General features: G+C 48.6%; 2 protein-coding genes across 2 annotated transcripts in view; one reads left to right on the forward strand and one right to left on the reverse strand.

The window, feature by feature from the left end:
* The window catches only part of COQ4 (coenzyme Q4), a 14,070-nt gene extending 5,865 nt beyond the window's left edge, over window positions 1-8,205 (reverse strand). Inside the window, exons 1-4 of the mRNA XM_010856854.1 lie at window positions 8,084-8,205; window positions 7,867-7,998; window positions 6,455-6,551; window positions 5,827-5,929 (exon numbers count right to left, since the gene is read on the reverse strand). Coding sequence (XP_010855156.1) covers window positions 5,827-5,929; window positions 6,455-6,551; window positions 7,867-7,998; window positions 8,084-8,153 — 402 coding nt within the window. The 5' untranslated portion in view covers window positions 8,154-8,205. The remainder of the gene's footprint in view (window positions 1-5,826; window positions 5,930-6,454; window positions 6,552-7,866; window positions 7,999-8,083) is intronic.
* A 397-nt stretch (window positions 8,206-8,602) lies between these two features.
* Window positions 8,603-15,664, forward strand: part of TRUB2 (TruB pseudouridine (psi) synthase family member 2) — a 12,114-nt gene continuing 5,052 nt past the window's right edge. Inside the window, exons 1-4 of the mRNA XM_010856855.1 lie at window positions 8,603-8,763; window positions 9,496-9,627; window positions 13,336-13,410; window positions 14,552-14,613. Of these exons, the coding sequence (XP_010855157.1) occupies window positions 8,655-8,763; window positions 9,496-9,627; window positions 13,336-13,410; window positions 14,552-14,613 (378 nt within the window). The 5' untranslated portion in view covers window positions 8,603-8,654. The remainder of the gene's footprint in view (window positions 8,764-9,495; window positions 9,628-13,335; window positions 13,411-14,551; window positions 14,614-15,664) is intronic.

A 15,664-nucleotide genomic window follows, 5' to 3' on the forward strand; every position in this document is an offset into this window, starting at 1 on the left:
GGATCACAATAAACTGTGGAAAATTCTGAAAGAGATGGGAATACCAGACCACCTGATTTGCCTCTTGAGAAATTTGTATGCAGGTCAGGAAGCAACAGTTAGAACTGGACATGGAACAACAGACTGGTTCCAAATAGGAGAAGGAGTATGTCAAGGCTGTATATTGTCACCCTGCTTATTTAACTTCTATGCAGAGTACATCATGAGAAACGCTGGACTGGAAGAAACACAAGCTGGAATCAAGATTGCCGGGAGAAATATCAATAACCTCAGATATACAGATGACACCACCCTTATGGTAGAAAGTGAAGAGGAACTAAAAAGCCTCTTGATGAAAGTGAAAGAGGAGAGTGAAAAAGTTGGCTTAAAGCTCAACATTCAGAAAATGAAGATCATGGCATCTGGTCCCATCACTTCATGGGAAATAGATGGGGAAATAGTGGAAACAGTGACAGAGTTTATTTTTGGGGGTTCCAAAATCACTGCAGATGGTGACTGCAGCCATGAAATTAAGACACTTACTCTTTGGAAGAAAAGTTATGACCAACCTAGACAGCATATTAAAAAGCAGAGACATTACTTTGCTAACAAAGGTTCGTCTAGTCAAGGCTATGGTTTTTCTTGTGGTCATGTATGGATGTGAGAGTTGGACTGTGAAGAAAGCTGAGCGCCGAAGGATTGATGCTTTTGAACTGTGGTGTTGGAGAAGACTCTTGAGAGTCCCTTGGACTGCAAGGAGATCCAACCAGTCCATTCTGAAGGAGATCAGCCCTGGGATTTCTTTGGAAGGAATGATGCTAAAGCTGAAACTCCAGTACTTTGGCCACCTCATTCGAAGAGTTGACTCATTGGAAAAGACTCTGATGCTGGGAGGGATTGGGAGCAAGAGGAGAAGGGGACAACAGAGGATGAGAGGGGACAACAGAGTATGAGATGGCTGGATGGCATCCCTGACTCGATGGACGTGAGTCTCAGTGAACTCTGGGAGTTGGTGATGGACAGGGAGGCCTGGCGTGCTGCGATTCATGGGGTTGCAAAGAGTCGGACACGACTCAGAGACTGATCTGATCTGAGGCTCCTCTGTCCATGGGATTCTCCAGGCAAGAATACTGGAGTAGGTTGCCATTTCTTCTCCAGGGGATCTTCCCAACCCAGGGATTGAATCTGGCTTTCCTGCACTGTAGGCAGACTCCTTACTGTCTGAGCCATCAGGAGATAACAGTTCAATGAGAAAAGAGTCCCAGTTCCGCCTCAAAGAATATACATTAACAATCTGATATGTATCTTTACACGTTCTATAGAAACTAAGGCCTCCACCCAGGTGGAGGGTGGTATCTACATGCTAAGATCCCAGACTAGTTAAAACCTAAGATATGATGATGTTGACCTTCTCTGACTCTCCTGATATCAATCAACTAAGACTTGGACCCTGTTGACCTTTGCCCCAATTCTATGCTGAATTCTCTGCTCAAGATCTGATAGACTGCCTGAAGAACTATGGACACAGGTTCGTGACACTGTACAGGGGGCAGTGATCAAAACAATCCCAAGGAAAAGAAATGCAAAAAGGCAAAATGATTGTCTAAGGAGGCCTTACAAATAACTGAGAAAAGAGAAGTGATAGTCAAAGGGGAAAAGGAGAGATATACACACTTGAATGCAGAGTTCCACCACTTGAATGCAGAGTTCCAAAAAATAACGAGGAGAGAGAATCACTTCCTCAGTGATCAATGCAAAGAAATAGAGGAAACAATAGAATGGGAAAGACTAAAGAGATCTCGTCAAGAAAATTAGAGATACCAAGGGAACATTTCATGCAAAGATGGGCTCGATAAAGGACAGAAACAGTATGGAACTAAAAGAAGTAGAAGATATCAAGAAGAGGTGGCAAGAATACACAGAATTATACAAAAAAATCTTAATGACCCAGATAACTACAATGGTGTGATCACTCACCTAGAGCCAGACTCCTAGAATGCGAAGTCAAGTGGGCCTTAGGAAGCATCACTATGAACAAAGCTAGTGGAGGTGATGGAATTCCAGCTAAGCTATTTCAAATCCTGAAAGATGATGCTGTGAAAGTGCTGCACTCAATATGCCAGCAAATTTGGAAAACTCAGCAGTGGCCACAGGACTAGAAAAGGTCAGTTTTCATTCCAACCCCAAAGAAAGGCAATGCCAAAGGATGTTCAAACTACTGCACAATTGCACTCATTTCACACGCTAGCAAAGTAATGCTCAAAATTCTCCAAGCTAGGCTTCAACAGTATGTGAACTGAAAACTTCCAGATGTTCAAGCTGGATTTAGAAAAAGCAGAGGAACCAGAGATCAAATTGGCAACATTGGTTGGATCACAGAAAAAGCAAAAGAATTCCAGAAAAATATCTACTTCTGCTTCATTGACTGTGCTAAAGCCTTTGACTGTGTAGATCACAACAAACGAAAATTCTTCAAGAGATAGGAATACCAGACCAGCTTACCTGCCTCTTGACCTCTATATGCAGATCAAGAAAGGACAGTTAGAACTGGACATGGAACAACAAAATTGGGAAAGGAGTATGTCAAGGCTGTATATTGTCACCCTGCTTATTTAACTGATATGCAGAGTTCAGTTCAGTTGCTCATTCATGTTCGACTCTGTGACCCTAAGGACTGCAGCATGCCAGTCTTCCCTGTCCATCACCAACTCCCAGAGTTTGCAAGAGTATACGCAGAGTACATCATGCGAAATGCCAGGCTGGATGAAGCAGAAGCTGGAATCAAGATTGCCAGGAGAAATATCAATAACCTCAGATATGCAGATGATATCACCATTATGGCAGAAAGTGAAGAGGAACTAAAGAGCCTCTTGGTGAAGGTGAAAGAGGAGAGTGAAAAAGCTGGCTTAAAATTCGACATTCAGAAAATGAAGATCATGGCATCTGGTCCCATCACCTCAAGGCAAATAGATGGGGAAACAATGGAAAAAGTGAGACTTTTATTTTCTTGGGCTCCAAAATCACTGCAGATGGTGACTGCAGCCATGAAATTAAAAGATGGTTACTCCTTGGAAGAAAAGCTATGATAAACCTAGACAGCATACTTAAAAGCAGAGACATTACTTTGCCAACAAAGGTCCATCTAGTCAAAGCTATGGTTCTTCCAGTGATTATGCATGTGAGAGTTGAACCATAAAGAAAGCTGAGCGCTGAAGAATTTATGATTTTGAACCGTGGTGTTGGAGAAGACTCTTGAGAGTCCCTTAGACTGCAAGGAGATCAAACCAGTCAATCCTCAAAGAAATCTGTCCTAAATATTCATTGGAAGGACTGATGCTGAAGCTGAAGCTCCAATCCTTTGGCCACCTGGTGCAAGGAGCTGACTCATTAGAAAAGACCCTGGTGCTGGGAATGATTGAAGGCAGGAGGAGAAAGGGATGACAGAGGAGGAGATGGTTGGATGGCATCACCAACTCAGTAAACATGAGTTTAAGCAAGCTCTAGGAGTTGGTGATGGACAGGGAAGCCTGGCGTGCTGCAGTCCATGGAGTCGCAAAGAGTCGGACACAACTGAGCGACTGAACTGAACTGGGCTGTAACCCACCAGGCTCCTCTGTCTATGGAATTCTGAACTACAACAAGCCCCTTCATGAATATGAATATACTGTTAGCTTAAAGTTTCCCCAGTTTTGCTGTTAACAGACAATGTTTTGGGAAAGATCCCTGGTCTTCTCCATGTATGCATGCATGCATGCATGCTGAGTCGCTTCAGTCGTGTCCGATTCTGTGTGACCCCATGGACAGCAGCCCACCAGCTCCTCTGTCCAAGGGATTCTTTTTTTTTTTAATCATTTATTTATTTTAATTTGGCTGCACTGGGTCTTAGTTGCTGCATGTGGGATCTAGCTCCTTGTCCAGGGATCGAACCCAGGCCCCCTGCATTGGGAGCGCAGAGTCTTAGCCACTGGACCACCAGGGAAGTCCCTGTCCAAGGGATTCTCTAGGCAAGAATACTGGAGTGGGTTGCCATTGCCTTCTCCGATACACACTGCAAGTAACAAATCCTTCATTCTCCTGATCTTTGGTTTGGTTGTATCTTCAGGCTCAACACCCACCAAGAAATGGCTTTGGGGGTAACCCAGTTTCGGGGTAATACTTCCTGTGGTGTGCAGGGCCTGGCTGAGCTAGGCCGACCTCCCAGCTCACTGGGGGCCTCCCCACAACTCATTCCTGTGAAGCTATACTGGCCACGTGGATCAGTTTTCCTTTTCCTAAACACACATAGCCTGGCACTCGCCAGCTCCTCCGCTCAGAATGCTCTTCCCCAGTTCTCCTCAGAACTGACTCCTCCTCAGCCTCCTGGAAATCTCCACCCCTTCCCCAAAATGGTTGCAATAATCCTCCTATTCATTAGCCTATGAAATTACCCAGCCCATGAAAGAACGAAGTCTGCCACATTTAGAGGCCACCACTCTCGCCTTCTGCGGTGGCTCACACTCTGTGAAGTGAGTTTCTCTCTGAATAAATCCACTTCTTACCACTTTGCCTCTCAATTGTCTGTGATGAGACATCAAGAACCTGAGCTTCACAACTGTGGGTTTTGGCTGGGTTCAAGTCCTAGCCTGAGTGCTTCCCTGGTGGCTCAGAGGTTAAAGTGTCCACCTGCAATGCGGGAGACCTGGGTTTGATCCCTGGGTCGGGAAGATCCCCTGGAGAAGGAAATGGCACCCCACTCCAGCATTCTTGCCCGGAGAATCCCATGGACAGAGGAGCCTGGTGGGCTACAGTCCACGGGGTCGTAAAGAGTCGGACACGGCTGAGCAACTTCACTTTCTTTCACTTCCTAGTCTGAGGTACACGGTGTTTCGGCAGGGACTCCTATGACCACCCTGTGGGAAGGGGCCACCAGCCACCCCGACCCCACCTTTGCCCTCTATCGGGTTGACTGGCGTCCTCACAGCAGCACCTACGAGAACAGAAGCCCCAAAGGACAGGTGCTTTCCTGGTTTGATTCACTGTGTCCCAGCTGCTGAGGACACTGGTGTGATTTTTCTTCTTTTGGCTGCACTGTGAGGCATGCAGGATCTTAGTTCCCTAACTGGGCAATGAACTGGAAGGCAGCCACTGGAAGGCAGCCACTGGACCACGGGAAAAGTCCCATCTGGTATGTTTTAAGTACTAAATAAATATTTTGCCTGAATTTTCATATTAAAGTTTTCTTCTTTTACTGCTTTATGGTCTACCCGTCCCCCACTAGAATATTAGTTCCATGAGGGCAAGACCTTGTCTAAGTTGCCACACTTGGATCAGTGGATGGCGCATGACTGATTCTGAAGAAATGAATGAGTTCCTCAGTAGTTGGGGGTCCTGACGCCCTAGTCTGTGTCCTCTCTGGCTGGGGTTGGAGAGTGTCACAACTTGTCACACCCAAGGGGCACACTGTCTCTACAACAGGGGACACGATGTGATAGTTAAGAGCATAATCCTGATTTGAATATTGCCTCCGTTAATACTGGCCTGTGAAATCAGCAAGTTGCTTAACCTCTCTGAGCCTTAGTTTCCTCATCTTGGCAGAGTTGTTGGGGTGGAATTCAGTGAGATCACATGTGAACCCGCCATGGGGCACTCAGTAGAGGTTAGTAAGTGCAGGGCAGTGTAATTGCTTGGAGCGATGTTCCTGGCCCACGTGCCTGTACCACAGAAAATGCCAATGCCTTGGCACGAGAGACTGCAAGGCAGTGCTGCCCATGGTGGAAGCACAGGCCCCTCGTTCCTCAGGACATTACTCATGTGCCATTCATCTGCCCTCCCTGGTGACTGCCAAACGCACAGAAGCTGGAGACTCACATTCACATCCAGGAAATGGAGATATGCGCAGCCAAAGGAGCCCTCGGGCAGACTCCGGAGCTTGCCCATGTCGAGGGTGGACAGCGAGATCCGGGGACGCTCCCTGTGAAGCAGAAGGCAGGACTCAGATACTGGGAAGGCACCAGCAAAGGCAGGTGAAAGGTCCAGCTAGATTAAGGGTGTGAGAGGTGAAGGGGCAGAGGGCAGCAACGGGGTCAAGTCCTAATGCAGCCTCTACTACTGGCCAGGCCAGTGGCAGGGACTGAAGAGACTACCACAAGCTAAGGCTGTGGTTCCTGCCTTAGGTAAATAGGCCTCAGACGTGATCTGGGTATTCACACAGGGCACTGCAGGGGTGCAGGTTACAGGCAGCATATGCTATGGGACATTAGTGAACGCACAAGAGCCCTGTTGTTGGAACAGGGCTGAGGCCACCATACTGCACTGTCCAGAGGTCATCAGAGTTGTCTATGTGAATGACATCCATGGAGTTGGGCAGTGCCCAGCCTGTGCAACCATCCATGGCCATGGTATCAAGAAGAGTTCCCTAGAGGAACACCATGTGATTCCAGAGAAATCAGAATCCCCAAAGAATGCCCTCAATCCCCCAGGCAGAGCTGGGACCTACTGCAGGATCTGGGCACCCTCTGGATCCCTCTTCATCTGGTCCCTGAGGACCTTCAGGGTACGGCGTCCTGTGGTCTCTCCCAGAACTGCAACCATGTCTGAAAGGAAAAAAAATGGGGACAAATGGAGGCTATGATCTTAGGTAAATTATCTGACCTGGTCTAAACCTTAATTTCATATATGATAAGAGTATCTAGCTCTTAGTTATGAAGATTCAAGTTAAACAGTGAATCACCTGACACCCAGTAAAGCTCAGTACGGCTACAGTTATTACTGTTATCAGTCTAATGGGGTGAGGTGGCTCTGGCTAGCACCATGTTCCAAAGAGTTAATAAATCACTTTCACATCCATCATCAGGACAGAATGTCACGTCTCTGTGGATGGATAGACTCTGGTATCAGACAGTGCTCGGTTCAAGCCCCATTTTGATCACAATGTAGGTGACTGTGTGAAAACTGCTTCACGTTTCCAATCTTCAGGGTCCTAATATGTGAAGTGCACGTAATACCTTTCTTTTACGGTTAATGTTAAAAGTCAAGAAGGTTGCACATATAGAACACTTAACACAGTGAGCAAGTAAAATAAGGACTCAGTGAGCAGTCAGCATTATCATTTTTACTGGAAAGAATAACAGTGCTTTCAGGTCTAAGAATCCTAGAGGGCATGAGAAAAACACTGTAGGATCCCAAAGTGTCCCATTAAAACATCCAGCAAACATTTATCGAGCATTTATTATGTGCCATGCATGATCCCAAATGCTAACAGGATGTTATCATTTGATGGATGCTCATAAATTATCTAGTCCAGAGGTTCTGTGTGTCTGGGTAACAGAATCTCCCAGGAAGCAGTTTAAAAAGGCAGAAGCTCAGATCCCACTTTCTTTCTATCCTCCCCTACCCACTCCTGGCAGATTCCAATTGTGTAAATTTAGGGTGGGACCCTGGCATCTACATTTTTATGAATGTTTCGGATGATTATAACTTGCAGCCAGGTTTGGGTACCCTGGCCTAGTCTAATCTACAGTTAACCAAGCAAACGCGGAGGCTTTGACAATGGCTGACAATGGCCTGGCTTTCAAGGCAAGGGCACACCGGGCCCCGGACCCCCGCTGTTGTTCAGTCACTCAGTCCTGTCCGACTCTTAGCGACCTCATGGACTGCAACAGGCCAGCCTTCCCTGTCCTTCACTATCTCCTGCAGTTTGCTCAAACTCATGTCCATTGAGTCGGTGATGCCATCCAACGATCTCATCCTCTGTGCCCCGCTTCTCCTCCTGCCTTCAATCTTTCCCAGCATCGGGGTCTTTTCCAATGAGTTGGCTCTTCGCATCAGGTGGCCAAAGCATTGGAGCTTCAGCATCACTCCGGATCCCTAGTTGCCCCAGTAAAGCGCCTACAGCGCAGGCTGCCTTACCGTGGCGATAGGGATCGTACAGCGCCATCCCGGCAGAGCCGGCGGCCAGCAGCACCTTCTGCAGCACGGAGGTGGGGATGTGTTCGGGGTAGAGCAGGCCGGTGCCATGGCTCACGGCTCTGAAGGGAACACCTGCGGGGCAAGAAAACAGCCGCGCGGTCAAAAGAGCGGAGCGGGGCAAGTCCCCGGCCCTCCTTCCCGCGCCCCTGCCGCTTGCCTGCAGGAGGGCCGGGACCGCCCCGGAAGGCGCAGAGCGGGCGCAGGACCCCGCGCAGCAGCGTCGCCATGGCAGTGGGGACCGTCAGACGTCCTGGGGGTGGGGGTGGGGGAAGGAGCGGGGCAAGGCCGACTCCACCCCCACACCCCGCTCTCAAACTTCTCTGGCGACGGCGCGCCGGAGAAGTCAAAAGGACTCGAGCCCTACTGCGCTGAGTGGGGAGGGCCTTTTGGGCGGGAAAAATAGCACGGACAGAAAAAGTCTCTCGCTGAGCATGAGAAAACCTAGGCAACCCCTTTGTCACCTACACCCATGGATATAAAATCCTCCTCATTTCACCTCACCTCCAAGAGAGGTCTCCAAGTAAGCCTCGCCACGTTTGGGGTTTAGCACCGGACCCTACGTCCTTCTCCGTCGCACGTTTTCCCCCCGAGGATAATAAGAATCGAACCTCTTCCGGCCGTGAAACATGGCGACGCCCATTGGTAATAGCACATTTGGGGGCGGGACCATACAGCACTTCCGTCCGCTTTCAGCTGTTCTGCGAGCTCGGGTCCCGCGGGCTTCAGGTATGGGGTCCGCCGGCCTGGCTCGGCTGCAGGGGCTCTTCGCAGTCTACAAGCCCCCCGGGCTAAAATGGAAGCATCTACGGGATACCGTGGAGCTGCAGCTTCTGAAAGGTGAGTGCCTCGAGCCAGACCCAGGATCCCGCTCCCGTTCCCCAGGAGTCCATCTCAGTTTCTGATCCTTGTTGCAAAATAAGATCGTGTGACCCAGTAGTCTGGGCAGAGCCATTTCCTAATTGTCTCTTCGGTTCACAGTACCTCGTTTTCTCCCGTGTTCAGATGGGTAAAGAGATTCAGTACTGTCCGTGGTCATAAGTAATTAATAAGTGGTAAAGTCGAGAAAGCTGAGGGCCAAAGAATGGATGCTTTTGAACTGTGGTGTTGGAGAAAACTCTTGAGAGTCCCTTGGACTGCAAGGAGATCCAACCAGTCCATTCTGAAGGAGATCAGCCCTGGGATTTCTTTGGAAGGAATGATGCTAAAGCTGAAACTCCAGTACTTTGGCCACCTCATGCCAAGAGTTGACTCATTGGAAAAGACTCTGATGCTGGGAGGGATTGAGGGCAGGAGGAGAAGGGGACGACAGAGGATGAGATGGCTGGATGGCATCACCGACTCGATGGTCGGGAGTTTGAATGAAACCCGGGAGTTGGTGATGGACAGGGAGGCCTGGCGTGCTGCAGTTCATGGGGTCACAAAGAGTCGGACACGACTGAGTGACTGAACTGAACTGAAAGTCAAGATTTGAACCCAAGTCTGTTTCTTAACTTCTGCTCTTCTCTGCACCGTGGGCTTTCAGCTGTCTTCTACAACAGAGTCGATGAGATGTTCTTTATGTGTATTCAGGTCTCAATGCTGGGAAGCCTCCTGCCCCTAAACAGCATGTTCGCTTCCTGTTGGGACCCGTGGAAGGCAGCGAAGAGAAGGAGCTGACCCTCACAGCCACCCGTGTGCCCACACTCATCGACCATCCGCTGGGTAATGCACATTCGGGAAAGGGGCTGGGTGTCGCTTCCCTGGGAAATCCCTGCCCAAAGTCAGTGTGTCCCAGCCAGACTCCTCCTGTCCCAGACCAATGTAGGACCACAGTGGCAATGAAGTATTTGACCAGAGATTGGCAGAATTTCCTGGAAAGGGCTAGATAGTCAATATTTTAGGCTTTGCAGGTTTCTGTCGTTGTAGTGCAGAAGCAGCTATCGACAGTGTGTAATGAGCCTGGCTGTGTTCCAGTAACACTTTACCTGTGGATTTGTTGTTGTTTAGTCACTAAGTTGTGTTCTGTAAGTTTGATTCATTTGGGACCTTGTGGATTGTAGCCTGCCAGGCTCCTCTGTTCATAGGATTTCCCAGGCAAGAATCCTGGAATGCGTTGCCATATCCTTCTCAAGGGGATTGAACCCGCATCTCCTGCATTGGCCGGATTCTTTACCACTGAGCCACCAGGGAAACCAGGCATCACTGACTGAATGGACATGAGTTAGAGTAAACTCCGGGAGTTGGCGATGGACAGGGAGGCCTGGCGTGCTGGAGTCCATGGGGTCTCAAAGAGTTGGACACGACTGAGCGACTGAACTGAACTGACCGTGGAAGCCCCTTACTTGTGGATACTGACATTTGAATTTCATGTATTTTTCATATATCATGAAATAGTATTCTTTTCATTTTTTTAAAACCACTTATCATTTTAATTTGTGGGCCGTAAAAAAGCAAAACTTGAGGATTTGACCTGTGGACTGTAGTTTGCTGACCCCTTTATTATTCTGGGATTCCAGGTAAAAGTTGAGACCCTCAGGTAGAAATCTTAAGGACAGAATTTGGAGCTCCTGTGAAAGAGTGACTTAAAAATTTTTTTTTAATTTTATTGAAGTATATTTGATTTACAATATTGTGTCAATTTGTGCTGTACAGCAAAGTGAACCAGTCCATTCTAAAGGAGATCAGCCCTGGGTGTTCTTTGGAAGGAATGATGCTAAAGCTGAAACTCCAGTACTTTGGCCACCTCATGCGAAGAATTGACTCATTGGAAAAGACTCTGATGCTGGGAGGGATTGGGGGCAGGAGGGAAAGGGGACAACAGAGGATGAGATGGCTGGATGGCATCACCGACTCGATGGACATGAGTTTGAGTGAACTCTGGGAATTGGTGATGGACAGGGAGGCCTGGCGTGCTGCGATTCATGGGGTTGCAAAGAGTTGGACATGACTGAGCGACTGATCTCATCTGATCTGATGTATACATTCTATTTCACATTCTTTTCCATTATGGTTTATCACAGTATATTTATCCTTTCTACGTGTATGTGTGTGTGCGTGTGTGTGTGTGTGTGTGTGTGCACGCGCGCTCAGTCGCTCAGTTGTGTCCCACTCTTTGCAACCCCGTGGACTGTAGCCAGGCTTCTCTGTCCATGGAATTTTCCAGGCAAGAATACTGGACTGGGCTGCCATTTCCTTCTCCAGGGGGTCCTCCGGACGCTGGGATCAAGTGTGAATCTCTTGTGTCTCCTGCATTGGCAGGTGGATTCTTTCCCACTGTGCCACCTGGGAAGCCCATTTTATATAAAATAGTTTGCATCTGCTAATCCCAAACTCGCAATTCATCATTCCCCTACTTTCCTTCCCCTTTGACAACCACAAATCTGTTCTCTATGTCTGTGAAGAGTGACATTTTATAGTCAATGAAGCTAACCAACGGTGAAACTAGTTCCGATAATGAGCCCCCATTATTAGATATAATTAAAGTATATGTTTGGGAGGCTATAGGAAGGCTAAGGAGCTTAGAGGCCAGGAACCTCTAAAACTGCTTGGACAGAAATATTCAGTGAGTCAACAGTATTCAGTTCAGTTGCTCAGTCGTGCCCAACTCTTTGCGACCCCACAGACTGTAGCAGGTCAGGCTTCCCTGTCCATCACCAACTCCCAGAGCTTTTTCAAACTCATGTCCATCCAGTCGGTGATGCCACCCAACCATCTCATCCTCTGTCATCCCCTTCTCCTCCTGCCTTCAATCTTACCCAGCATCAGGGTCTTTTCTAGTGAGTCAGTCCTTCGCATCAGGTAGCCAAAGTATTGGAGTTTCAGCTTCATCATCAGTCCATCTAATGAATATTCAGGACTGATTTCCTTTAGGACTCATTGGTTTGATCTCCTTGCAGTCCAAAGGACTTTCAAGAGTCTTTTCAAACACCATAGTTCAAAAGCATCAATCTTTGGCACTCAGCTTTCTTTAAAGTCCAACTCTCCCATCCATACATAACTACTGGAAAAACCATAGCTTTGACTAAAGGGACCTTTGTTGGCAAAGTAATGTCTCTGCTTTTTAATATGCTGTCTAGGTTGGTCATAGCTTTTCTTCCAACGAGCAAGCATCTTTTAATTTCATGGCTGCAGTCACCATCTGCAGTGATTTTGGAGCTCAAGAAAATAAAGTCTCTTACCATTTCCATTGTTTCCCCATCTATTTGCCATGAAGTGGTGGGACTAGATGCCATGATCTTAGTGTTCTGAATGTTGAGTTTTAAGCCAACTTTTTCACTCACCTCTTTCACTTTCATCAAGAAGCTCTTTAATTCTTCTCTGCTTTCTGCCATGGGGATGGTGTCATCTGCATATCTGAGGTTATTGATATTTCTCTTGGCAGTCTTGATTCCAGCTTGTGATTCATCCAGCCCGGCATTTCACATGATGTACTCTGCATATAAATTAAATAAGCAGGGTTACAATATACAGCCTTAATGTACTCCTTTCCCAATTTGGAACCAGTCTGTTGTTCCATGTCAAGTTCTAACTGTTGCTTCTTGACCTACGTACAGGTTTCTCAGGAGGTAGGTAAGGTGGTCTGGTATTCTCATCTCTAAGAATTTCCCACCATTTCCAAAACCCCTTGGACAGAAATATTCAATGAGTCCACAGTATAACAACAGCAATAGGAAGTATGATGTGTTGAGGGCCTACTCTGTACTAAGTACTATGTTAGGCTTTTCCCAAGTACCATCTCACTGAATCCTGTGAAGTGGGTCCTAGTCCCATTTCACAAATGATAAGATGGAAGTTCAGTGTTGGCTAATGTTAAATCATGTAGCCTGGATTCATTAGGCTCTTAACTACCCCGTACTGTTACCCTAGGTTCCTCTTGATCTTAAATGTAAAAGCTTCTAGCTCATTCCTGCATTCTTCATTTTTTTTTTTTTGGACATCTTTCCTGAAGTATAATTTATGTACAAAAACCTGCACATAATTATATCAGTTTGATGAGTCATTCATTCTTTTGGGAAATGGGTTATTTCCTGAGCAGTCAGTGAGTTCTGGGCTCTGTGAACACACAGACTCAGGAATTCGCAGCCTCCATTTTCTCACTGGGAGACTGTCCAGAACCTGCCTTCCACAGGAGCTGGATAGGGAACCCCCCAGTCTTAATTCCAGTGTTCTGCCCAGTGCACTCAAAGCCCTTCATTGAGGGAATGGTGACAGGCAGACTTAACAGGCCTTTTGGGTTGCCTTTTCTCTGGGCCCCGGAAACTGATGAATGGTTTGGGACCCCAGGTTCCTTGGTGGGGAAGCCTGAAAGTCCAGCTTGATGCTGGTTTGGGCTCCATGAGGCAACATTCTAGGAATGAGATTGCCATGTGGGCCTAAAGCCATCCTGGAGGCTGGGTTCATTGGATAAAGACCTCATTTGTTTCTTTCCAGTTCGTGGACTCGCATTCACCAGCCTGAAGGTTGGCATGGGACACCGGCTGGATTCCCAGGCGTCTGGGGTGCTTGGTAGGTGGTATGGTGAGCCTGGGGTGCAGTGATAGAGGCCTGGGGAGTTCTGAGGAGCCCAGTCCACTTCTCAACTGACTGCCACTTCCCACTCCTGCCTTCCTCCCCTGATCCCTCCCAAGTCTGATGTCTAGGAAGAAACTGGTGGGAAGAGGGATGTCCTGATCGTCCACCCTTATCAAGTGACCCTTGCCTGTGACATGTGGTTTGAAACCCTTTGTACACATGAATCACCATAACAGTGTTGTTTGGTAGATACCGTACGGTTTTAGGAAGAAAAGTTAGCCTCGAGGAGCACAGATGATTTGTCTTGGGTCATGTAGCGAGTGAGTCCCTGGACCAGAGAGGGAAAGCCTCTTGCTTGTGTGGGGTAGCCAAGTGCCTGACCCTGGCCCCGCTGGCAGAGCTCTAGATGTCGCTGGGCACACAAAGCCCTGAGTCATGAGCCATCTGTGTCCCCAGGGTCAGGCGGTGGCCACGTTCTCCATGCACAATAGTCACAGCAACTTGTCTTACTTCCTGGGACACAGGCGGGTGGACGTGATCTCATGTACCCCTCCCGGGGTAGCCTCTCCAGGAGTGAATGGAGGGTCATTCTTTCCTTCAGCCAGAGGGAGAAACAGACCCGAGGAAAGGCAGGGAGTGGCCACAATGCCCCTGCTTATTGGGTCTGTCCTTTGTGCTCACCGCTTCCTTCCTGCTCATTGCCTCCGTCATCACAACACCCACAGGGATCAGACAGTAATTTTATCCCCGTTTTGCTGATGCGGAGCCTGAGACCCCAGGACGTTAAAGGACATGCTGAGAACCATCCCCAGATGGGAGTATAGGTCTGTGTGACTGGGCTGGTGGTCTCTTACTTTTGAGTGTCAGGATCCCCAGGGAGCTTGCTAAGGATCCTAGCCCTCCACCCCCACTCCCACTTTGAGTCAGTCAGTATATGTGGCTGGGACCCAGAAATCTGCCTTTTCACACACGTGTCCAGAGGCTACCTTGCTTCCAGTAGAAGATGCTCTCCTTGCCCCCTGGCTGCCACACCCATCAGCAGTGGGAGTGTTCCGCTAGACGGGGTGGGGGTTGGAGAGCCCAGGGGAACCGGAAGGGGGAGCCCAGTGTAAGATCAGGCTGGGGTACCTTTCAGTGCTCGGCGTGGGACACGGACGCAGGCTCCTCACTGACATGTACAACGCTCACCTCACCAAGGTATGGGGGCTGGGGACCACCTGCTTATCCCTCCGCCCTTTCCCTGGGGGTCACTGGTAGGATTCTGAAGCGGAGAGGATTCCACAAGGGATACCCCGGACATCAGACGGCATTTTGGGGCAGGGCAAGTCTTGTGCTAGGGGAAGCTGTAACAACAGCATCATCGTGACAGCTGGCGTTGTCCCACGCTGACTGTTCTGTGCCTAGCCGTGTTTGGACCCCGTCATGGATGCCTTACAGCATCCCCGTGAGATGGGATCTACTGTTAACCCATTTTACAGATGAAAGAATGAGGCCCCAAAGAGGAGATGACACTTGTTCTGGTTCACACAGCCTTTATTTCTTAAATTTTTTTGGCCACACCACTGGGCTTGCAGGATCTTAGTTCCTCAACCAGGGATTGAACCCTTGGCCCCAGCGGTGAAAGTGCAGAGTCCTACCCATTGGACTGCCAGGGAATTTCCTCACACGGCCTCTAAGGAGGCAGAGCTGGGATTTGAACCTGGGTCTGTCTGACCCCAGAGCCTGATCTTGATACCACTGCATTCTCTCCGCAATGCTGAGAAGTGGATACCACCGTCTTGGCGTCAGGGAGCTTACATCCCTGCTGAGCCGTGGGGTCTGGCTTCACGAGTGTGTGCAGAGATACAACATTAGGAGACCCAGGGTGTGCGTGGTTAAGAGCAGAGACTGTGGAGTCAAGTGGCTTCACTGTAAGACTCCAGCTTGTAGCACTGTTGGAGCCAGCTCCGTGTCCTGGGCTGGATTACTTAACATCTATGTGCGTCCATTTCCTCATCTTTGAAATGGGAGTGAAAACAGTACCTCCTCCGTGGGCTTACTGTGAAGATTAAATCAGTGGCAGTGTGGAACGGGCTCAGCACAGCCACTCGCACGTGGTGGGTGCTCAGTCGATGTCCCTGCTGTCACCCTCACTGTCGTTGTCGTTACTCTTACCTGAGGCAGAGGCAGGGAGCTACACAGATCGTATTTGGAGGGAAGAGAGAAGCCGACAGTTGCCGGGGAGGGGCCTGGGAGGCTCCAGTGTCAG

This window comes from Bison bison, unplaced genomic scaffold (assembly GCF_000754665.1).
Source record: "Bison bison bison isolate TAMUID 2011002044 unplaced genomic scaffold, Bison_UMD1.0 scf7180017864375, whole genome shotgun sequence".
Lineage (NCBI taxonomy): Eukaryota > Metazoa > Chordata > Mammalia > Artiodactyla > Bovidae > Bison > Bison bison.